This window comes from Cryptomeria japonica, chromosome 2, assembly GCF_030272615.1.
Source record: "Cryptomeria japonica chromosome 2, Sugi_1.0, whole genome shotgun sequence".
In the NCBI taxonomy this organism is placed as follows: Eukaryota; Viridiplantae; Streptophyta; class Pinopsida; order Cupressales; family Cupressaceae; genus Cryptomeria; species Cryptomeria japonica.
Window position 1 is genome coordinate 545,078,970 of NC_081406.1, and position 26,706 is coordinate 545,105,675.

The 26,706-nt window shown below is 35.8% G+C and overlaps 1 protein-coding gene across 1 annotated transcript in view; it reads right to left on the reverse strand.

The window, feature by feature from the left end:
- The window catches only part of LOC131052340 (protein FIP1), a 327,777-nt gene that overhangs the window by 109,879 nt on the left and 191,192 nt on the right, over window positions 1–26,706 (reverse strand). Inside the window, exons 8-9 of the mRNA XM_057986981.2 lie at window positions 6,822–6,887; window positions 3,206–3,302 (exon numbers count right to left, since the gene is read on the reverse strand). Coding sequence (XP_057842964.1) covers window positions 3,206–3,302; window positions 6,822–6,887 — 163 coding nt within the window. The remainder of the gene's footprint in view (window positions 1–3,205; window positions 3,303–6,821; window positions 6,888–26,706) is intronic.

A 26,706-nucleotide genomic window follows, 5' to 3' on the forward strand; every position in this document is an offset into this window, starting at 1 on the left:
TCTTATTATCACCCAAACAATCTGTACTTATGCCTTCAACATTTCTGTGTATTATAATTACTCTTTAAACACACACACAGATATTTACTCTCCACTTTCTAAATTATTTTTTCAGCATTTAACTCACACACTTCACTTTCATTTCCATTCTCTATTTATATATCTTCTAAGACATGCTTCTTCCAAAAAGTCATGCCTCTCAAACAAGTCACATCTCTTCAAGTTGTTTCCTTTCATCAATAACACCTCTCCATTGTAACTGTTGTTTAAATTAATTATTGTCTAACATAAACATCTTGCAATCACTTTTCTTTATAGAATGAACTTTTAATTTAATCGCTACTGTTAATATTAGTAATTGCTGCTCCCAGCTTGCTATAATTTATATGCATCAATAAACAAATATAATCACTGCCATTTAAGTCTAAACAAATCACTGCTTTTAATCAGCGTTTTTTAACATAGAATATGGTCCTCCTTTATGAACAGTCACGTCTCCTCTACAAGTTCGCTGCCTACCTTTTTACATTTATCAATTAATAAGCATTATATTAGTTGTTCTGCATAAATAATATCTGTTGCCTTCTTAATATGAATTATGAATAAGACACGATTTGTCTTAATGTTCTTGCTTATTTAATCAACTTTTTGTCTTTATTGCTGCTTTGATTTTCTTATAATGAATCGCTTGCGTCATTGCTCTTCATAATAAAGTCACTTGTTTTATTTAAGCAATGCCATTATAATCATAAGCGATTTTCTTCTTTTAATTACTGCTTCATTCCATGACGTGGATCCCTGTTCTTTTATCTCAACCGCTCTCATCTTTCACATAAACAAATTAAAATATGCTTTTGACTTGGGTGATTTGTTGATCATTTAATAACTGATTGCTGTATTTCTGTCTTTCTATACTCCAGACTATCCAATCGCTGCTATCTGTCACCTCTTTACATATACTGTAATTGTTCCATTGTCTGTTATGTTTCTTGGCTTTGAGTAAATGTGACTTGATTGTTGTCTAACTAATGGCAAGGCACATCTTATGGATATCAAGACATCAATGATAATCCTTCTAATCAGTCTCCACAGAATGCTCTTGATGGTAGAATGCTGCACATATGTCTGACTGTCATCCTTTGACATTAATAACCAAAATCTTAACAATCTCAACTGAGTGCCCTTGACATCAATGACAATATTACTACCAACACAAACTAAACAAAATTACAATTGTTCAAGATTGAAAACCATTATTCACAATAAGATTTTTCTGAAATTAGCAATCTGAAAATAGAATAGCAGCTGCAATACTGATATCTGCTAACCAATATAGACAAGTGTTGAAATGACACCTATAAAATCTAAAATTCCCTTTCAATCACCGACTGAAAATTTCTCCATTTCACATCTAAACGCACTTGCCAACTTACTTGAAAATAATTTATATGCTCTTCATCTAGAGATCCCTTGGGCATACTTGAAACTTCTTCATCATGAGTTGCTGCCATGAAAATTTCAGCAAGTTGGAAACCAAGTTTATTGTTTGATATTGCATTTGTTTCATGAATAAACACTGCACTTGGATCCCACACTCTTATGTGAAGCCAACCTTGAGTAAAAGGATATGAGTGTCCTTTGCTAAAAGTCATCTTTTCTTGTCTACAATCCCAAGATGCTTTCCATGATCAATGTGAGCAGTGTTTAATTATTATCTTTCCATTTGTTCAAATTTGAAATCAGTAGCTCATTGGCTGATATCATCAAGATCAGCAACTTAAAACTAGACCAGCAGCAGCAAAAAATCAGAAAAGAAATGTTGAAGAGAAGAGAGGGAGGCAGATGTGCCGGCATCAAAAAATGAATTATTCTCATTTGCACAGATGATTTGGGCAACAAAATAATGAAAAACGCCTCTTCAAAAACAAGGAAATCATTGCAATCCATCACCATTTGAAATGTGCTTCTTCCCTTGCCAAAAGTGACTGCCCTAACACTTGTGAGTATTTAATGAAATTTCATGGTGACTGAATCATATGATAACAGCAGAATTGATAAAAAATTTGCCAATAGGCCTCCAAGCAATCTCCTTCCTATCACTACTGAACTTACAACCAGCTGATGTTCTCTTGCACGAAAACTAATTATTGAGGCAACACCACCATGCTTATGCTTCCTCTTGTTTATAATCATGAAGACTTCTTCAAAGAGAGTAAAATACTCAATACAGTTCCTCATCTCACAATAGTGATGATGTTTCCTACTTGGTAAGATCAAACTTGTAAGTTTAAATGACATGCAAGGTTGATGCAATATAGAACAACTTCCATTATGGAAGTATGCCTTAGTTGGATTAAAAACATTGCATACCTTAATTTCAAACCATTATTCAACCCAAGGAGGTGTCCTCAAGATGATGAAGTCTTCGTGTATCCTATCATTCTATCATCCCATGGGAAATCTTCTACTGCTTCACTTCTTTCTCTCCAACCAAGAGTATCAAGCTTGTAACATACAAGCAATCTGCTAACACGACCATCTATTACAAACACAAAAAAGCTACAGTTCACAACTATCAAAGCAAAACAAAGATTTATAACTAAAAGAATTATGTGAGGAAATGAATTTAGACAAAATCTTTATTGAAACAACAATGTTCTTCCATCGGAAATTTATGAGAAGTGTTCTCCAATTAAAACAATTGAAAGAAACTACTACAAGCAACTAGAGGATACAATGAGGCTGAGAGTAAACAGCCAACACATAACAACGTGCCTGCAGTTTAATCTCTTCCATAAAATATCAGGAAGATTTATGTAGATTATCAAGAAGATCTTTTGAAGTCCAAGTGCCTCATCAATAATGAAATCATTTTATTATTCCTATTTATATATTGATGTATCATGATGATCTAACAACCAGGAAGCATCACATTTACACTCTATATAAGCTCCATTTAATAAAGACTTTTATATTGCCTCATACTTGGGAATTATAAAATGTCTCATTTATGAACGCAAAGAAATAATCTTAAAATTATCTTTGGCATTCATTGTATACAATAGTGGAAATTTTTTGTTTCAGCATAAATCAAACTATGCAGTATTTATTCAAAATATAACAGAAAAAGACAATACAAGATTATAATTGAACACCAATCGGGTTAATTAAATACATATACAAATACTAAGAAAGCATAACCAACCTTAATTCTTCAACTGAATTAGATGGCTGTAGGGAAGAATATAGTGAACGGGTCACATCTGGCTGCATATCCAATGAATTGTGTCGATACAAGCACCCTAAAACAAAAACAAACAAAAAATGAAAAAGATTATAATTTACATTACAGAAAATTTAAGGGTACAATAAACTCATTTCAACAATCTTTACCATTCATTATGTACATTAGTTCAACATTGTTTGCCCCTTAACAAAGGAGTTAAAATTATATTAATTGAACTAAACAAGTTGTTGGGCTCAATTTTCATGAGTGCGTGTCCTTGGTGAAGTCACTCTTAAGTATTTCCTAATAGATAAAAATGCATACACTATCCACATATGTGAATGGCATACATCTTAACAAAGGCTCATTAATGCATTACGAAAAAAAAATTGAACAATTACAAACTAGCCTATCATCAAAATCAAAAAATTCAAGAAGCACAAATTAAGATATCTCTTTCACCATAAGACAAGGATGTATACCATCTCTTTTGTGGATGCTTTGCATAGTATAACGTACTCATCCCTTGTTAGTTAAAGAATGCCCACATCAATCCAATTCAAGGGGATTATTTGTAAAGGCAATACAGACATATATCTTACATTTTCATGCCATTTGTTGGTTTCATTTATGTTCATAGCACTGATAAAATTGGATTGCACAATGTATGCTTCATGCTGCGTAAATAATAACTAGATGCTAATACTTTTTAAATTTTCAATTACAATGCACTTTGTACAAAGTCAAAAACTGAGTATAAAGTCCCAAAACAACAGATGTAGCCAACGACTCTTGCAGCTACAAAAGGAGTTACCCCTAAAGGGCTGCAGATTCTAAAGATGAAAATCCTAGCTTAAAGCCTCTCTTGATCTGTTCAACCACATCACCAGTTGCACTCCTTAAGAGGTCATAATCATCACCATCGTCAAGGACATCATCATTTGCAATCCACTTGGAATCTAGATTGATCTTGTCAAGGTCAACCAACTGGTATTCCTCAAATTATAAAGAAGTCAATATGGAAATTGTAGTTATAAGTGGATTTAATACCTTTGGGCCACACCATTATGGTAATTTGTAGAAAAATAGTGTCAACATTAAACAAACCAATATTATTTCAACATTTTATAACTTTTATTTCCAACAAGGTTTCTCCATTTTGTAATGTCCCCATTTTCAAGTTCTCTACCAGTGCAGTTGTCACTAACTTTCTGGGTTCGTGTCAGCATGTTGAGAGGGGAAATTTGATGTTACCAATGAGCTCAGATGGTTTAGAGGAGTCATATGACACTTTCAGACGTTATTTTTGGCTTCCGATTTGGGTTCCAAGATTCTTGGTGGGAGTGTCTATATTTAGTAAGTCACCCAGTCAAGTCCATTTATCATCTTTTATCATTGAGATCACTCCTACACAGTCAAATTTCAATTTCAATGCTTTTCAGTCATTTCCGCTAATTGGGTGTAATATTGAGCTATATTTAATTATTTTCATTAAGATTGCCTTTTTAACTAGATTTATTTATCAAGCACCTCAGTAATATAGCTCGTTGGAGAGAGAATAGAAAATTTTAAATGATGGGACTCTTAAAAGTGACTTTAAATGCTGGAAATGTTTTAAAATAAAATTGAATCACTTTTTGGAGTTAAAAGGCTTAATATATTAATAAAGTGATTTTGAAAGGGAGTTTCTAGAAAGTTCCCTAAAAAGCTTATAAAAAGGGGAATTCAGAGCTTGTTTGATTTGTTGAGTTTATTATTTCTAATATTTCTATCTGAGAAAACCTTGTGTGATTTTGAAGATGTGGACTTACTCCATCTCAACCTTTTTGAGGATGAAATATCTCTTGAAGAAGATTAGCTACGGTAGTGAAAGATCTACTCTAGCTAGTATTTGTTGGAGATATCTTACAAGCATTTCACAGTGCATTTTTAGTTTGGTTTTTCTGAGGGTTGTTTAAGTTTTAAGAGTTTCTGGAGACATTTTCGAATGCGAGACATCCCATTCCAGCTACCTTGAGATTCACATTTTTGCTCATATCTCTGAAAATAAGACATATATTATTTTGGTTATTGTCTCAAAGGTTTTCATATGGCTAGAAATGAGGATGCGCATATAATATGTGGGTTTTGGATTGGCATTTATTTTTCTAGCCCAAGTCACCCCTTGCAGGCAGTGCCCAACTTGGGTATTGGCATGTGGGAATTTGTGAGGTATTTTCCTGTGTTTGAAGACTGCAAAATCATCTTTTGGAAGCATTTAAGGGTTCCTAACAGACCTGGATGAGTTTGGAGGGTAAAAGAAGTGACTGGAATTTCTTATGCGAACCGCCCTTGTGCTTTTCTTTGCATGTGGTCGCTGGAGTGAACTTCTAAGTTACATTTTCTGAGTATTAAATGCTGGGTTTGGTGGTTTGTGGATTGTGATGACAGAAATATCATGGCAGATCTGTAGTAGTCTTTTTATGAGCATTGGATAGTGCAGATCTGTAGTAATCTTTTTATGAGCATTGGATAGTGAATTTCAAGACATTTCAGACATTTGCAGCAAGATGACACATATTTTTAAGGTACTCATGCTTAGTCTTTTTGCTAAGTGCATACTTGATTGTAATATCCAAGCTGAATGTCAAAACATCCTGATTTTGTGAACAGAAGTCTGTGTGGTTTATGTATTTCAATTTTAGATGATGTTAATGTTGTTTTTTTCATAGACATGTATCTGCTATGAAGAATGGAAGAAATGAGATCAGTATTGCAAGTATGTATTGTATTGACAGTTTTCATGAATCAGCAAGTTAATGTACTCTATCAGTAAATGTATGCAAACTGTTTGACGAAATTACTCTTAAGCAAAATAAAATAAAAATTAATAGCAGACAGAGCAACATACTACACATTCATAGGTGATAAACTCATTACACTGTACTTGTTCGAGGAATTCTGATGTCAGACTTAGATTCATTTAAACATATACAGATTCAAAACCATCTATTTAACCTCTACCACTCCAGAAGGTATTAATTACCATGCCACATTCTTACAAAGTAAATAAGTGAAGTATTAATTATGTATTTTTTACCTCTGCACATTCATGCAATGAAAATATGTCGTATTAATGTACTTATGTATCCTTTATCTCTTGGCATTCCTGTCATGATAGGACACGATACTAGATTAACATTACATTACAAAAATCCGTTATAATTGACCATAAATTTCCTTTTCTATCGTTTGAGATAGTCGCCTTTTTAAAACCTTGATATTCATATCTTTGTGTTTTCTGAAATATTTTTAGCAGGTATTAAGAGTTATACAGTGGGAGAAGTTCTCACAAGTTTTCCATGTCCAGCGAATGAGTTCCCTATGAACATTGATAATTTCCATTATGAAATAAATCAATGGTGCAGACTAGGATGACTTTATATCAAAGATTTAATGTTTGAAGACTAATAAAAAAAAATCTCATATCCAGTCTTCATTTTAGTTCACAAGCAGCATTTGCAATTTGAGTTGATTAGCAAAGTGGAATTTGCGCCCTCATAAGCAAACAATACACAGATGTCTGAATTCTTAAGGATTCATTGAAGAAGAATACATAACAAAGTTGCAGAAGAAATGCAGTGCTTGGTGCTGTCCGTTCCAAACTGGGAGGTAAAATTGCCTAGGCACATCATAGGAAATGTATCATTTCAAATGCAAAAAAACCATCCAGAAAACCTTTCAAATGCTACCCCAAAAACTCTAAACTGCCAAAAAATTCACAGGAGTAGGTGAAATCTGTAGCGCCATATTTTTCACAATTTTTTTCCAATTTAAACACAATTACTCGAGAAAAATATTGGACAAAGTCATTGACTACACTTTTTTCATAAATTGCCAAGTTTTGCAGACAACAAATCACAATCTGCACTGATTTGCAAGTAATTGCAATATTTTTCCCATCATCTGCTTCTATGTGAGCATGCCTAAGGGATTATGATGACAGTCTAAGTGACAGAAAAGACTAAAATGAACATATAACTTGTGATGCAAGCCATTGAGCGACAAAAACAACCATAACATGCACCTGTATGTGATTCAAGTGGCAGACATGACTGAATGATGTGCTTCATAAAGTAAAGGAATAGTTTCAATGACAAGGATAACCAAAACAAGCACCTGGGTGTTTGAATCATGACATAAGTAGTTTTTTGACCAATTTTTGTGCCTCGGCCCTTCAAAGAGAGTGCCTTAGGTTTTCAGCCTCCTAGAGTAGTAAAATTGCTGATTTCAGCTGCCTATGGAAGCGTCTTTTCTAAGTACAAATGATAGCAGTATTACACACTTCATTGTAGCCTTGTTTTCAAGCATATATATGCAGTTTCAAACAGTTTGACCAGCAAGGTTCTCGGGGCAGTTTGCAGTCATTTGGATAAGGAAAGTCTATAGGATATTGCAGCCATGCTCATGGCTGACTTTTATCCTTGTCTCTATCTTTTGTTGACAGGACCAACAAGCTTTGGGTTAGGGTTTTTTACAGCAGGACTTTCTGACTTCTTCAAGAATGTTTGACAGAATTCAGCATTAGGGTTTTCCTGATGCAATTGATCATTTGCAGCTGGCCAGGTATTGAGCCTGTTAAATGAATATTTATGGTGAAAACCCTAGAGTTTCCCCAAGATTTTTAACTGGAGATTTCAGCAATATGAAAGGCAATATGACAGCAATGAGGCTAAGGTTTGGTTATATCTCCAATCAAGGGTAACTCCAGTTTTCAGTTTTGTCAAAACCCTAGGCAGTACTCTATTCACTGATTGGAACAAACAAGTTCGGTTAGTGAAATTGTCCACAACAAGACTACAGTTTAATTTGTCTTGTATCCATGGAGTGGCATCAGATTCAAGTCACAAAGATTGTTTGCCGAAATTTACAATGGCTTGACAATTGGGGTTTTGGTTTCCTTAAGAAGATCCACCATATTTGAAAGCAAAGAATTACGAACTACATTAAAATCACCAAAGAAAACCTCATGCATCAAACTATTACTGTTAGCCACGCCCACTTTCGGTAGTTTCTTTTTTGGAGGTTTTATTTGTAGACAAAGGGCTAGGCCCATTTCTAGGTTGCTTTTGGATAATTTGGTATATTTTATTTAGAAAAGATTTTGCTTTAAAATTCTGTCTCTCCTAAATTTCAGAGGCTTTAAAAATTTGTGCTTTAATGTTTTAAACCAATGATTTTTGGAATAAACTAATTACTATCCTAAATTCCAAAATTGGGTGTTACATAACCTTATAAATATGTGCTTTGAGCTCAAGAATTCTCAATGATATTTGATGCTACACTTATGCTGTTGAAATATTTTTCAATTTGGTATCCCTGTATCTATGTTACTGTCTTTGTAATTTCATCAATTGAACTTAAAGTAAATTATATAGAGTCAAGCTTTGTAGTGATGATATTTGTCTACCTAGCTTTTCAATTCTTCGAAACATGTGTTTTGTCAATTCAAGATATTATTTGCATCTATTAATTGATCTCCAGTATAGCCTAGTAGGGAGGTGTTATACATGCATTTAGAGTTTGATGCTTCCATTATTTAGACCTATAAATCTTGCTTGTAAAACGAGAGTTGTTCCTAGCATTGTTATCATACTTGAGACAAAAGACAAGTAGTTATTTCATTTATACAAACCCCCCAGAAGAAATATTGTAGAGCATGAATAACCTAAGTCACAAGGTCCGGATTCAGCAACAATTAAATTCAGATGACGTTCGGCAAGGGTAAAAAGTTTGAAAAAAAATGACATTAAATTTACCTTATATAAATGTGTTAAATTTACAATAAATAGTAATCAAAATTGAATATTTAGAAATGTGACAATTTATTTATTAAATGTTAATATTAAAAGATAAAAACTATAAAAATAACATATACTAATTGTAAAGCCATAAAACGATTAGTCGGATTAGCATTCAATATAAAACCGAATCATTTTAAACGCAATATCAAGAAAGATTAAAATAAAAGCATAATGAGATGTAAATGAAATATACTCAAGATGCTCCCATTGTTAGTATTCTTTCTTGTCCTCCTCGTCTCCATGAACCTCGAGTGCTCCGAAGTTGACGAATGAAGAGTGTGAGAGATAGTTAGAGGTGAATGTGGATTGCTCACATTCGCATAACATAAGGATGGGTGGATAATGATTTTGACATGGTGAGTACACTATGGAGGTGATTTATGTTCTCATAAGGACAACATAAGGATACTAATGATTCATGGATAAAATGGCCACCATAATGATGTAATGAAAGTGGATATGCAACCAAAAGGGCAGCATAAGACTATGATGAAAAGTGGATGATTTGAGGTAAAAGAAGGCTTCAATTTATAGAGTTGGGAGCCTAGAAACGGACAGTCAGGATTAAAATTATGATGAAGGGCTCAAATTAAAAGCGAGTGTGGTCCCAGATTTGAAGACTTAGCCTTGTGACAAGTGTCACAAGGAGAAGTGGGGTGCAATGGTAAGTGTGCTCGCACGTGTGTGAGCACACACGAGGAAGCTCATGAAAGGGACCTGTGTAAGGGATAAGGTGGCTATGAGGTGACTTGTGAGTCACATGTTGAAAAGGTAGAGGCTTGTGAAAATGACGTGTGTAAGAGGTAGGTTGACTTGTGAGTCACATGTGGACTTGGGTAGGTGTGTAGTATTTAAAAATTGCATAAATACTAACAAGGATTAGGCTTTGGGTTAATTAGCTTAACGTGGGGATTTACAGGTAGGTTTGTAGGAATCACAAGATTTATTTAATACATTAAGAATTAATTTGACTAATTGGGATTAGGAATGTAATGTCCCTACTACTTATAGATCACTTTCTTGCAAAACAAACTGTTAGAATGCAACAAAATATATATTTACTAATCTAAATTGCAATTAAACTTCAATTACTTATTTAAACAAATCTTAATTCTTAAGTAATAAAAAGGATACGAGTGAAGTATTGGGATATGTCCTTAGGTGGGTTGTAATGACCGTCTTCCCGTGAAGTGCTATCCCCAAACTCCTCTTGGAATCAATTATGGTTCCAAGCTTTACCAGGGAAGTCGATGGATAATTTGATTCCCGTCTTGGATGTAGCATCTTACATCCAAGCCTACCAAGGAAGATCGTCATATGATCAATTCCTATCTTGGATGATACATCTTACCATCCAAGTCTACCAGAGAGGACCGGCAAGATCCATCTCGTCTTGGGTGAGGCTTCCTACACCCAAGCCTTTAATATATATGCATATGAGTACTCAGTATATACTGCCTACCAGGGATTATCATAATCCCAAATTAGGCTATCACATAGCCAAATTATTGTCATCCATTAACACCCAGCATAAGGCATTTCATAACAATTTACATTTCCATTATTATTTAAATTATAATTTATGTCTGCCTTTACATACTTCTTTATTCCTATTACTGATTCTACATGAACAAGTATATTGGAAATATATACATATATATATGTGTGTGTATACACACATGTACACACACACACACACATATATATATAAGACAATATTATAATAACAATATAATTTTGTCAGAGAGATTGGTTACATACTATATATGACAGATCTATCCTAAATATATATGTGTGTGTGTGTGGCACACACGTCCACACACATATATATACCTATGGCATAAGAGCCAACGTCTTACCTTTTCCGTAGTCTGTGCTGGCGCAACCTCCGTTCCTCCCTTTCTCTTTTTCCTTTCCCAACTCCTTAAACATAGATAGTCATGACAAAACATATTCTTCTTCGTGATATTAACTTAAGAGCTCTTCTGATTTATATTATAATATTTATTTGTTTGATCAGATCATTACCTTAAACATAGATAGTCATGACAAAACATATTCTTCTTCGTGATATTGACTTAAGAGCTCTTCTGATTTATATTATAATATTTATTTGTTTGATCAAATCATTACTTTATATATATATATATTTATATACTATTACTATTATATTCATCTGTAGAGCATTTCTCCGTTAATATCATAATAATAATAATTATACAATTATCAATATTTCTTTATTTATTATAATTATTATATTATTATCAATATTTATTTATTATAATTTATTAATATTTTATTCATTAAATTCTGCATAAGAACATTGACGAACTTCATATATTAAGCATACATATTAAGCACATCTCCATGCATACCACCTAGAACAAGAATGTTACTGTTTGTAACTTACTATGACTGTCAGAATATACATATACCTCTTTTATTTATATCCCCACGAATTTCCCCAAAGTCTGGTCTATTCACTGTGCACTATGAAATACCTTTGCTGCATATTATTAAATCATACGTGTTACTTAAACATTTCTTTTTGATCCATCGTTCCCTCCTCCCTCCTTTCTGTAGTTTCAATCTTCATATATATGCTTTTACATGATGAGACATACCTTTTGATCATCGAAAAGACACATCCTTTATCATCCCGTGCCAATTAAGGAGCGTAACTAATATTTGTATCCTTCTTCATTAGAAATCATTGATATAATCTTTTCATGAGTCATAACATTGACTAATCCACGTCTTCTTATATGTAAGAACCCAACTTGGCTCTCCTCTGCTGACTGTTTCTTTTGAATGCAATAGATTTGAATTCGTTTTGGTTTTTGAATGTTTATAGATTTTTTTTTGTGTTTTTTTTGGTAATAATGAGCAATGAAACAATACTGGAATAAACTCCTATGCTTAAAATAATACTGGAACAATAATATTACTGCTGGAATTAATTTACGAAACTATCAAGGGAATGTTTGTTCTGTTTTATGGCCAATATGCCTGGAAAACAAATTCATTACAATGTAAGATAAAAACCTGATTTTTGCTGTCCCAGTAGTTGAAAAAAATCTGCCAACTGCAAATTTTAATTTTTTTGAAAAAATTACTGTTCACGTGGTACTGTAGCAATCCGTACGGCGGCACTATTCACGTGGTACTGTTCACGCGGTACTGTAGCGTTTACTGTAGCGTGGGTACTGTAGCAACAATTGTATTTTTAAATGATTGCTTCAATTCTGATTTTTAATGGCTGCCAAATGAAACTGTAGGTCTGCAATTAATATATATTCGAAAATCTGCATACCCTAGATGTCTTCCCTTCTTTTTTAAGCCCAAATAGAACTCCAGAATGAAGCTCTCCTGAAATGCCAAATTTAGTGGATATTTCACCACCTCAAATGGTTGCAACACTGAAGAATTGTCGCTCTCCAATGACTGACTGAATCAGAAACCCTTGGCTTCTTCTCCCAAGTTCATAACAAACAAATATCAATTCTCTGGATGGATGATATAAAATGAGCTCTTAAGTCCCTTCTTATTCTTTCTTATGAGAGCTCGAACACTTTCTTGGCCAATGTGGGATTAAAGACATATTCACACATTATAATATTAAAGTGACTTTATTATTATAAAGTTACTTTATAACTTTATAATAACATTAAAATATTTAAATAAATCACTTAAGTCACTTTTAATTAAATTAATTAAATATAAAGTCACCTTTTTTAATTTTATTTTATTTAATGACTTAATAAGAAATTAATTTAATCAATTTCTCCTTATTTCTCCACTTAGCCTTCGGAGAATGTAAAGGCTAAGAACTCCAATGAGATGCTAAAAAGGTGGGGACATTACAGTCCGCCCTTCCTGAAATTGCTTGTCCTCAAGCAACTTCAACTCCGGATGCTGCAAAATCTCCTCATTCTCCCAAGTAGCATCCTCTACTGGCAAATCCTTCCACTTCACCAAATATTCCCGGATGTTACGTCTCCTCAAGTTCCTTTCTCTGAAATCAATGATAGCCTCCGGTATCAAAACAAGTTTTCCCTCATCATCCATGGGTGGTAGTACTGTAGAAGGCACAATATGATGTCCTAGCGCCTTCTTGAGGCGTGACACATGAAAAACGTTGTGCACCTTGCTCTCTGCCGGTAAATCTAACTCATAAGCCACCTCTCCCACTTTCCTGATAATCCTAAATGGACCATAGTATCGTGGCTTAAGTTTCTCGGCACCACTCTTCTTGAGAGTGGATTGACGATAAGGCTGCAACATAAGATACACCATATCTCCAACCTCAAAAGTCCGCTCAGTCCTCTTCTGATCTGCATACTGCTTCTGCTGATTCTGTGCCTTAGTTATATTATCCTTGAGAGTCTTAACAATGTCTTGACTCTCCTGTAACAAATCACCTGCACTGGGCACTCTACTGTCACTCAAAAGCAGATCCATAAAATTGGGTGCCTCATACCCATACAGGGCCATAAAGGGTGACATCTGAATAGACATGTGATAAATGGTATTGTAGCAATACTCACAGAGATAAATCCACTTTACCCATGCCTTCTGTTGCCCTGCTATATAATTTCTGAGATATCCCTCCACCCATTTGTTCACTATCTCTGTCTGACCATCTGTCTGAGGGTGGTAGCTAGTACTCGGAGTGAGCTCTGTCGCACACAACCTGAATAGCTCCTGCCAAAAGTGACTCATAAACCTGCTGTCCCTGTCACTCACAATGCTCCGAGGTAAGCCATGTAATCTGAATATCTCCTTGAAGAACAACTCTGCCACCTGTGTAGCAGTGTATGTAGTAGTGATCGGAAAGAAGTGTGCAAACTTCGTAAGGCGATCCACAACCACATATATGCAGTCCCTGCCTTGGGCCCTAGGCAGTCCTGTGATGAAGTCCATAGACAAACACTCCCACTTCCTATCAGGAATCGGAAGTGGCTAAAGTAAACCGGCTGGATAGGAGTGTTCTTGCTTATTTTGTTGGCAGGTGGGACACTCCCTAACATACTGAAGTACCTCTGCTTTGAGCCCTTTCCATGTGAAGCGCTCTCTAATCTGTCGGTATGTCTTGTAGTAACCAGGATGTCCTGCCATAGGTGAATCATGAAAAGATTTCAGAACCATCCTCCTCACTGCTGATCCTGGAACCAAAAATATTCGCCCTTTGTAAATGATGAGCTCATTCACAAGGGTGTATCTGCTGTCCTGAATATTCCCATCTATGAATCCAGCTGCCCAAGTATCCTTTGCATACTCTGCAAGGATCAAGTGTCTCCAATCCTCCGATATGTCTGTCAATAAGCTCAAATGGGGCCGACGTGATAAGGCATCAGCAACTACATTCTGTGTCCCCTTAAAATATGTAATGTCAAAGTCATAGGACTGTAACTTGCTCACCCACTTCTGCTGCCTATCATTGAGATCTCGCTGCCCCAAAAAGTATTTTAGGCTATTATGGTCGGTTTTGATACAAAATTTGCTACCTACCAAATATTGCCTGAATTTAGCCAAAGCATGCATAATAGCTAACATCTCCTTATCATATATGCTGAAGCTCCGCTCTGGCCCTCTCAATTTCCTGCTCTCATAAGCAATAGGGTGCTTCTCCTGCATAAGCACTGCTCCAATGCCCTCCCCGGAAGCATCACAGTGTAGCTCAAAAGGTTTGCTGAAATCTGGTAATGCTAACACTGGACAAGAAGTCATCAACTCCTTAAATTTCTCAAAACACTCCTGTGCCTCAGGAGTCCACAAGAAAGCTCCCTTTCTCATCAAATCTGTCAAGGGTGTTGCATGCCTAGAATATCCGTCCACAAACCTCCTGTAGAAACCACATAATCCCAAAAAGCCCCTCAACTGTGTAAGGTTCACCGGTGAAGGCCACTCCACAATGGCACGAATCTTTTCAGGATCCATGCGTACGCCCTCTGCACTGATGATGTGACCCAAGTACAACAACTCTGTCATGCCCAAATCACACTTTGACTCCTTTGCATACAAGGACTCTCTACCCAATATATCCAACACCGTGTCAAGGTGAACCAAGTGCTCCTCCCAAGATCTACTGTATACCAAGATATCATCGAAGAAGACAAGTACAAATTTCCTCAACTGAGGATGGAAAACCCGATTCATTGTTGCCTGAAAAGTAGCAGGTGCATTAGTTAGCCCAAATGGCATAACTACAAACTCAAAATGGCCACAATGACATCTAAAGGCTGTCTTCTCAATGTCCTGCTCTCTAACTCTGATCTGGTGATAACCTGATCTCAAATCTATCTTCGAGAAGAAGCAAGCTCCATGAAGCTCATCTATCAACTCATCAATCCTAGGAATGGGGTACCTGGTTTTAATTGTCTTCCTATTAAGCACCCTGTAATCAATGCACATCCTCAATGTCCCATCCTTCTTCTTCACTAAGACCACTGAAGAAGCGAAAGGAGACTTACTTGGTCTAATGTGGCCCATAGCAAGTAACTCCTTTACGGTTTTCTCAATTTCATCCTTCAACCTCTTCGGATGCCTGTAAGGTGTAATCATGATGGGTTTAGCCCCCTCCTCTAACTCAATGATGTGCTCAATACCCCTGTCTGGTGGTCTACCTGGTGGAATGTCACTGAAAACCTTAGAGTGTTTAACTCTAAGCTCCTGAATATCAGGAGGATATTCAATCTTCTGCTGTCCCTCCTGTGATGGCATCAACATGCACTCTGCTGCCCACTCTACCTGATCATGTCGAATCAATCTAGCCATCCTCCGGAAAGAAACCATCCTGAGATCACTGTCCCTGATTGCCTTAAGAATATGTGTCTTCCCATTCACTTTAAACCTCATCTCCATCTCCTTGAGGTTAAGAGTGAACTCCCCAATATCATGCAACCAACTCATCCCAAGGACTATATCTGTATCTCCCATAGGCACAACATAGAAATCTGCCTTAAAGTCATAATTATTAACTTTCAATGGGAGTCCAGTGATCTTACGATCACATTTGAGGACATAGCCATCAGCTACCCTCACTCTAATTCCCCCAAACTCCTCTGTTTGTATGCCACGCTTCTCCACCATCCTAGCATCAATGAAATTATGAGTGGCACCTGTATCAACCAAAGTTATGACTCGCTGTCCAGCAAGCACTCCTCTCATCCGGAATGACCCTTCCTGCCTAATACTAGTGAGACGAGCTTCCCTAAGTTGCCCATCTCCTTCCCCATCCTTGGACTCCATTTTAGACAAGTTTTCAGCCTTGTCTTCCTCTTTTTCACCATCTATTTCCTCTATATCAGACTGCTGATCTGAATTATCTGATTCTGATTCCTCATAGTATGCCCACATAACTCTGTTAGCTTTGCCCTTTGGTCTAAGAGGACAATCATGGTTTGCATCATAGGGTCCCTTACAGTAGAAACATAATTTTTTCTTCCTCAAATCATTTAATGTTTCCCTATCAAAAGGTGCTGGAGTTTTATCTTTAGAATCATTTTTAAAATCAGTCCTCTCTGGTTTTTTATAAAATGGTTTGTTATCCTTACTAGAAGATGCTCCTTTGGACTGAAATTTGTTTGTTGGGACTGCATGTTCCATACTTCTTGCCTTTTTCATAGCTTCCTGTAAAGAAATAGGATCAAATGCCTTTATCCAACCTCTCAGTGGTTCGGATAGGCCCTCAATGAAAAGAACTATCAATCTACGCTCTGAAATGTTTGGCACCATGACTGCCAACCGCTGAAATTCACCAATGAAATACTCCAAGTTGCCTGTTTGTTTTAGCTGTGCTAAGTCCCGGAAGTAAACCTCTAGATCTTTCTTGTCAAATCTTTCAACCAACCTATCCACGAAGTCCTGGTACTCTATCACCTGATTATGCTGAAGTGTTACCATACCATGGTACCACTAGTCATGTGCTACTCCCTCCAAATGCAAAGTGGCGTATTTGATAGCTTCAATCTCTGTCATTGGCCTCAGTGCCAAAAATGTATCAAGCTTATGAATCCAAGCTTGAGCTGTCATCTTACCACTCCCATCAAATGTAGGCATAGTAAGCTTGCCTGTAACCCTATTTAGCTCACTATTTTGACCTCTAGGTCTCCTATCCTGTCTGAGTGACCTGTAATGCTCTCTCCTCTGATTAACAAACCTCTCGAATGTCATCCTCTCTCGCACCTGTGGAGTTAATAAATCCCATTCGTCATTCGCAGCCATGAGGATATCTACGAACATCTCCTCTCCTGGTTCTCCTGTAGGTGCTACCTCAGGCTCATCTCTAATGAAGGTAGGACGTGTAGGCCTGTCTGCTGTCCTGGAATGAGTCCTCTGAGCTCTAGGTGACCCCACTGCACTCCTGTTATCCCCTTGCTCCTGATTCTATCTGTCTTGTGGGTTCATGCGCTCAATCATGGTGGTGAGTGCCTGCAAGGCCTGAGCCATCTGCTACTGTCCTGTAGCCATTACTCTGAAAAATTCCCTTGTTTCTTGCTCCTCATTCCTATCGCCTCTGGGTGGGCTACCCCCTTGCCTGTCACCCATGGTGCCCAGCTGCCTGTCAAATTCTTGTTCCCTGTCAAACAAAGCTCGCCTGCGAGTGTAATATCTGTGAGAGCCAACCTCAGGCAGCTGCATGTGATTGCTAAACCCTCAGGATGGCAGGATTTAGCTCTGATACCAATGTAAGAACCCAACTTGGCTCTCCTCTGCTGATTGTTTCTTTTGAATGCAATAGATTTGAATTCGTTTTGGTTTTTGAATGTTTATAGATTTTTTTTTGTGTTTTTTTTGGTAATAATGAGCAATGAAACAATACTGGAATAAACTCCTATGCTTAAAATAATACTGGAACAATAATATTACTGCTGGAATTAATTTACGAAACTATCAAGGGAATGTTTGTTCTGTTTTATGGCCAATATGCCTGGAAAACAAATTCATTACAATGTAAGATAAAAACCTGATTTTTGCTGTCCCAGTAGTTGAAAAAAATCTGCCAACTGCAAATTTTAATTTTTTTGAAAAAATTACTGTTCACGTGGTACTGTAGCAATCCGTACGGCGGCACTATTCACGTGGTACTGTTCACGCGGTACTGTAGCGTTTACTGTAGCGTGGGTACTGTAGCAACAATTGTATTTATAAATGATTGCTTCAATTCTGATTTTTAATGGCTGCCAAATGAAACTGTAGGTCTGCAATTAATATATATTCGAAAATCTGCATACCCTAGATGTCTTCCCTTCTTTTTTAAGCCCAAATAGAACTCCAGAATGAAGCTCTCCTGAAATGCCAAATTTAGTGGATATTTCACCACCTCAAATGGTTGCAACACTGAAGAATTGTCGCTCTCCAATGGCTGACTGAATCAGAAACCCTTGGCTTCTTCTCCCAAGTTCATAACAAACAAATATCAATTCTCTGGATGGATGATCTAAAATGAGCTCTTAAGTCCCTCCTTATTCTTTCTTATGAGAGCTCGAACACTTTCTTGGCCAATGTGGGATTAAAGACATATTCACACATTATAATATTAAAGTGACTTTATTATTATAAAGTTACTTTATAACTTTATAATAACATTAAAATATTTAAATAAATCACTTAAGTCACTTTTAATTAAATTAATTAAATATAAAGTCACCTTTTTTAATTTTATTTTATTTAATGACTTAATAAGAAATTAATTTAATCAATTTCTCCTTATTTCTCCACTTAGCCTTCGGAGAATGTAAAGGCTAAGAACTCCAATGAGATGCTAAAAAGGTGGGGACATTACATTATAATAAATCGTTCCTTTGAAAATAGATGTTAAACAAATCTTCGTCTATTTGTAACTAATTGTTCCTTTGGATAATCAGTCTTTCACAGTTATTATTTTAATGGCAATTAACTTTAAGTAAATTGACTCATATAATGAATCGGACTTATGTATATTTGCTTGTATGTTAATTATGTCTTTCTTAGATTAATTTGAGAAACGGTTGTATAACAAATTGCCATCTTCTGACTAACTTTATATGGATGAAATCGTTCATATCAAGTTAAATATATAAATTGTGTTTACAGTTATGTTTAAAATTTATAATATATAAATTATGTTTATAATATAATATTAATTTATTTTTATTTCAATACTTCAAGAATATTATTAGTAGTTAATATTAATAAATATTAACTAAATAATAATAATTAATAAGTAAATAAATTTGAAAATAAGTATTCATTAATAATTATTATATTAATAGTAATAATAATTGTTTCATTTAGGATATATATAACGATCAAGGACGGGACATGACAACGAACAAGATTGGAATATTCCTAAGGTTGACTTTGATTTATTAAAATAAATCAGACTTTGGAAGGAATGTAAAGGGAGCATTAATTTTATATGATTTAATTAATTTAGGGGAAATGATAGGATAATATGATTAATTAAATTAATCATGTGATAAAGGGATAATTAATTAAATATTAATTTAATTAAAATTATGTATCTACAATAATATTAAATTTAACTATAGTAAATGTCAGATTTTGTAATAGCAATCTAATTTAACTATAATAATACTTGACATTTCTAACGTTATAAACATATATTATTAAAAATTTATAATGCTTCATTAAATTTTGTAGATGAAAAAGAACCTTGACAAATAAAATAACAAATAAATGTTAAATTTTTTAATAACAATTTAAGATAAATAAAAAATAATATTTGACATTACAAGATATATTATTAAAAATTTAAATGCTTTGATAAAATTTTATCAATGAAAAAAAATTAAGGAAATAAAAAAATAAAAACTTAAATAAAATTTGTGACCTTCTTGGATGCCCATATGGTGTTCCACTCTCACTCTCAACAACGGCTCGATCTCCATTCCTCAAAGACTTGAAGCGCGACTATGAAATATGCCCTTTCTACCTTCAACTTGAAAATATTTGTGCTCCAAAAATATGCTCGCAATTCATATGAAAGGAATTAAAGAACACCATGATTTTGAACAAAGCCCTTCACACCTCCTAGTTTTCTTTTGCTACAAATTCAGTGTTTTAAAAGAAAAATAACTCAAACACCTGAAAAACCCTTTCGAAACCCTAAAAAATATCTTTCTGAAAATATATTTTAATAAAAAAACATATCTAACTTTTTTTGTACGAATACTATGGTAAATTTTATCAAAATTTATATAAAAGTTTTAAGTTCACCAAAATTAGAATTTCATGCTTGAAAGTTCGCGAACCCTATGACACAATGAATAACTATATATTTTGTCTATAGCTTATTGTGTCTAAGGATAGTTTAGATCTTAATGAGTTTTCCCTTATAATTAGAAGAGACATTTTGTTGTGACATTTTCACACATCGCCCCATTGCAAATGGGGACCGCCACTTTTTCTCTTTTGGCTTAGGGTTTTCGTATTGTTGTCTTGGCTGAGTGTCAGTTTCTTAGATGTTAACCTTTACTTATGAGTGGGATTGATTCTATCAATCTGATTAAGTAGTTGAGGTCAGGTTGATGGGTGATGTAGAGGTTGCAAAGTTGTAAATGTTGTCAAGAGTTTACCTTCCAATGACTAAAGACATCCAAATGATGAAGGTGATGAACTCATGAAAATTTGGAGATGAAAATTGATCAAGTCAAATTGTTGCTCAAGTTGTGGTCTTGTCATTGGCTTGCTTACCATGAGGTATTTGTGCAAATCAACATTAAAATTGCACCTAAGCTAGAGATGGTTTGAAGGAAGGAAACATCAAGTTGATCATCTCAATGAACAATTTGTCTAAGGCAAGGGTCAAATGCAAGCCTAACTTGTGCAAATGAGCCCCTAAAAAGCGCTCAACCAAACCAAGCTTGTGCAATTGAGGGTGAAAATTCCGCCCAAGTTTGTGCAATTGAGAATGAAAATTCTAGCCAAGTTTGTGCAATCCAACATCAAAATGCCAACCAAGCAAACTCATTTTGGGCAAATGAAGGTTGAAAATCCGATCAAGCAAATTCATTTTGTACAAATGAAAGGGAAAATGCCACCATCCTTGTGCAAATTGTTGAAAATGAATACCCAGTTCAGATTATACTTGATTAAATTTTAATGTTGCCTAGTGGCAATTAAAATTTAAATAACTTAAAGCAACTACAATATTGTAACTTGTAATCATATGAGACTAGTCCTATTTGGATGTAACGTGCTAAGGCGACATGTAACTTGTGATGACATGATAGGTCAAGACCTATTCATGTAACTTGTAATTCGAAATTATTCTATTTTGGCGCCAAGTTCATTATTTCCGACTAAGGCAAATAAGTTACTTGTATCTCCTATATAAATAAAGCGATGTAATCCATCCTATACATCATTCATGCATTCATCCAATTCGGCGATCTGATCTGCAAGCAATTCAAGACACAGCAAATATACATTGAAGGCCTGCCATTATACGCTGGGGTCAGCGAACTCACTTTGGAGAATAGCGAATTCATTCTAGCTGAGTGAATCTAGTCAAGGGTGGTGATTATCATCAGATTGAAAGACAAGTCAAATTCGGATCAGAATTCAAGATTCAGATAAGTCAATTTGTTCATGCCCTAAGTGGGCTAATTTGTACTTGGCTATCCCTTGACATTAATATAATCTGATCTGAATCTTGTTGCTGGGTTTTTCCTCCAAGAGGGAGGTTTTCCCAGGGTACTGTTGTGTTGTTCTTGTGTTGTTTTGTACTGTTATGTGTTGCATTTTCAGTTTCAGTTATTTACATTCAATCTGATCACTATAATTAACATGGTATCAGAGCTTGGTTCGTAAATAGTTGTGATCAGATTTATCAATCTTTTATTGTCTTTCAGTCTAACCTATTGTTCAAAGCTTAGACTACATGGCTTCCTCTCTTAGGTCTGAAGACAGGTTGGAAGGTTCTGCGAATTACACCTCTTGGAAGGTTCATATGATGATGGCCTTGAATGATCTTGCTAAATACGTTAGCAAGGAAGTTGAAGAACCTACTGATGAAAAAGAAAAGGAAGAATGGAAGAACGGCTTTCAAGCTCGAAGGTTGATCATTGATTCTGTCAAAAGACCATATTGTGTCATCTATCTCCAAGATGAAGTCCGCTAGAGAGATGTTCAGCACATTGGAGAAGATGTATGAAGTCAACAACACTAGTCACATTCTTGCCTTGAGGAATCAGTTCTCCCACATCTGATTGGAGAAACAGGAATCTATCACTTCCTACTTCATGAGAATGACTGATTTAAAAGATCAACTTTCAGTAGTAGGGAAGGAAGTTGAAGACAGCGATCTTACCTTGACTGCCCTCAATGGTCTTCCCCCCAACTTGGGAACCATTCATTCAAAGAATCAGTGCGAGGATTGAGCTTCCCAAGTTTGAACGATTGAGGGGAGATTGCATCCAAGAAGAATCTCGGCTGGCTCCTCAGGGGGCAATTAGGAACTCTCATGGAGAAGATCATCACATGCTTGCAACCCAATCAGTCAAGAAGAAAGGTGAAAATTGGAAAAAGGGCAACTTCAAGAGGAATAGCGATTTCAGACCTTCAGCAAGTCATGATTCGCGGAAGAAGCCAAGAGATCTCTCACGCATTCGCTGCTTCAGATGTGACAAGTTTGGCAACTATGCGAATGAATGTCAAAATCAGCTCAAGCAAGGAGAAGCAAATCTCAATGAGGTTGCGGAACAGAAGAACAAGTGCCTTGTCAAGCAATGTACTGACTGACTGCAACACATGGTTGATCGACAGCGGCACATCTACACACATCACAAGCTACCAAGAGCATCTTTCAGACTTGATAGAGAAAGAATTCAATCTTCATGTGGTAATTGGTGATGATGCTCAATATTCGGTAAGAGGTTTCGGTACTACTTCATTAAATTTAGATTGTGGTATCTTTCTACATCTCAGTGATATTTTATTTGTGCCTGGAATTAAAAGGAATCTTATCTCCATTTCTACACTAGAAGATAAGGGTTATCAATTAGCATTTTCTGAGGGTAGAGTACTTGTGTGGCCTGATGAGTTGAGACATTAGCATACTTTTATCCTCAAAGCTCTTAAGTTTTTCTCATATTTTGATTAACATAGTAGTAATGAAGTATCAGAAGTTTACTATATGTATTTGAGATGTTAGCTTGAACCTATTAAAACATGTTTTGTCTTTGCCAGTTTATTCCTGCAGCCATGTTATTCATTCCTGTTGCCATGCGGATTGTTTAGGCAATATCATGTGTGAAATTAATAGATGTTTTGATTAATTAAAATAGATGTGTATGTTCTTGAATGTTCTTTCTTTTTGAGATTGCAGGAATAAATTGATGCTATTGGGAAGGATCTCTTATCGCGCCAGTTGCTAGGAGATATTTAAGGAGACTGAAAGATCGAATCAGCAAAAATGTTGATAAGCGTAAGGAACGGCAGCGGAAAAGTAATTGCGCAATGTTTACTGATGTCTTACTCAAGTAGACATTAGTGTTGAAAATACCGCCACGATGTGTTATAACTATGGTTCGGTTTAGATCCACATTATCGGTGACTTAACTCCGGCTGTTTCCTTTCTTGATTAGTTATCTGCCTCTTCTAATTGGCGTGATCTGTGTAATAGGAAGTAATTGTTTTCTTTTAAATAAAGGTCTTTATCTCTATTCGTAGGTTAGTTAGAAAAGAAAAAAAAAAGAGCAGAGGATTTTAGAAATAAAGTTACAAGTGTTTTGTTTTTCTTTTGATGTTGAATCATGTAATGACTTCCGAAGAATAATGAATAAAAATATGTTTTTCTGAGCACTTAGAGTTGTTTTTGGGAAGCCTAGAATCACTCATCCAAGGGGGCCCACTTGGTGAGTGTTCATGTGCCTTTGTTAAGATTAGTTTTCTTCTTTAGCTGCAGTAGACGTTCTTGCATTGACTGTTCCTGTAGCCATTGGAAACAGATCCATTCACTGTTCCTACAACCAAACCAAAACAGAGTAATTTCTGTTTAGCAGCATTGAACTTAGCCATTATTGCTTGAATGAATTTATGTTAATGCAGAAGTTTTCATGTAGCCTTTCACTAGTTTCAATTCTTGCTTATCTTTTCCGCATAGATGTTAGGTGTTGCAATAATGCAGGGTAGCTATTGCAGGAACTTAGTGCATATATAGTGCAGACCCATTTCAAGTATTACGTCCCTGGGTTGACAATCAAATGAACACTAGTTATGGAAATAGTGACTTTACCAAGTGAATGTCCAAACTTCGGGTTGAGACTTCAAGTAGAGTTATTATTCTGATTGTTGGGTTGAACATTTTTGGCGCCGTTATCGGGGATGGTGTCAAACTAAGAACCTGTTATGGTTATTGTCTTTTCAGTTTTCAGTTAATTGTTTTTCTGGCATACCTGATTGTTCGAAAAAATTTATGAACCTGCATGCATAGGCAAAGAAGAGATGTTCTAGGTAGATTTCTACCCAATCATCCTAATCATGCAGAAATTAATTCCCCAGATATAAATCCTTTTGTTGGACTTTATCAAATCCCAGAGAACTTGAACCACCCCGAATCTGAATTTCCTGAAGGCAGCCTTCATTTCCTTTTTGGACCACCAGAAGAAGAATTTCATTTGCTAATCCCCCCCACAAGTCCAATGCAAGGAAATTCACCTCCTGGTGAGAATAATCCACCCCCACCTTTGGACCCAACATTTGAGTTCCCCATATCTGATCAGCATAATAATGCTAATCTCAAGAACATTCCAGCTTCTTCCCTCCCTAAATTCTATGGATTAGTAACAGAGGATCCAGACACATTTTTGTTTGAGTTTGATGTTCTCTGTAGAAGTTTTGATTATACTACAGATGCCCATAGACTTAGAATATTTCATGCCACTTTGAAAGAATCATCTTTAAGATGGTTTATGAGTTTGGGTAGTAGCACAATCAATACATGGGATGAGATGAAACGATTGTTTCTTGCAAAGTATAAAGACTATTGTAGAGGCACTGATCGCCATGGGGATGATATGTTTAGAATGACACAAAAAGAAGATGAGAGTCTTGAGGATTACCTGGAAAGGTTTCTATTTAGTGTCAAAAAGTCCAAGCATAGCACTCTAAATGAAAATTCCCTCAAGCTGATATTTTTAAGAGGAATCAGTGATGAATGCATTGATGCTTTGGATCTTATGGGAGGAGGTGACATTACACAATCTACATGGAATGAAATAGGACAAATTTGTAAGAAGTATTCTAGATCAGCTTCTAAAAAAAACAGGCGTTTCAAACCAGGAGTTCCTTCATCAACATCTAGTACTGGAGTTTCTAGAATGGAACTTAGCCATTTGTTGAAGGACTTTAAGGAGGACATCATAAACAATATGGCTACTCAGTTGGATACACTCTCAGCTAAGAAGAAGCATGAAGACGCTGATGCATTTCTTGCAGAATTTTGCCCTCATTGTAGACAAAGAAAAAAGAACTGCAGATGTAAAATGGTTGCAAATCTTGAGGTTCCTGACTTCAAGCCAATACAAGGTGAGGATGAACAAGTTTTCTATGTTGCTCAAATAGGGCCAAATTTCTAAAGACAAGGTATGCCTCCGGATCCACTTTCTTTTTCTGGTTATAGTGGAAATTCTTATGTACCAAATAATCAATGGCAATCACCATATGCTCAAACTTTTGGTAATTATCCCAACTTGTATGGTCCTCAAGGCCAAGGGAAGCATTTTGCTAGTCAAATGCCACAATGGCAGCAGCCACAGGGAAATTCGTATCCACCTCAGGCACAAGGGAACCAGTTTCAAGGGAATTGGTAACCTACTTCTCAATGGAGGGGGAGTCAACCATGGACTACCCAATCTTCTGGATATCAACAGCGTATCCAACAGCCACAACCGCCTGCACTAATGCCTCCCCCTACAGCCACTATTTTTCCACCTAAACCAACGCAGTTGCCTACTCAGCCAATGCCAAATCCTAATATTAAATCTCAGCAACAACAACAAGTTTATTCAACCAAACCTAATCAATACCCAACCTATTCTCTATCTATAAGTGATATTCACCTCAGATCCAGGACAACTCTGCCTAATCCATCTCCTCTAGTTATAACTGAAATGTAAGAAGAACAAGAAATCTCTAATCCAACAACCACAATACCTCAAAAACAAAGACTACCCCATTTCCCCAGAGATTGCAAGAAAAAGAAGTTCTTACAGAACAGGAGCAAGGTTTTGATATCATAGATCAACTGAAACATGTATGTATTAAAATCCCATTGTTACAAGCAATAAAAGATGTTCCTATATACAGTAAGGCACTTAGGAAGGAATGTCTAAAAAAACCTGCCAGGAAGAAGAAGGATCCGCAAATAGTGCATGTGATGGGTCAACTGGCAGAGATTATACTAGGAAAGGTTTCAATTCCTAAATATTCTGATCCTGGTAGTCCTATTGTGAATATAGTCATTAATGGCACTCAGATAAGGAATGTTTTGGTTGATTTAGGGGCAGCCATTAATAGATGACAAGAGAAGTAATGCGGCGGCTTGAAATCAAGTCTCAGACCTACACCTACAATCCTACAACTTGCTGACAGCTCTACAGTTCGACTTGATGGTATGATTGAAGATGT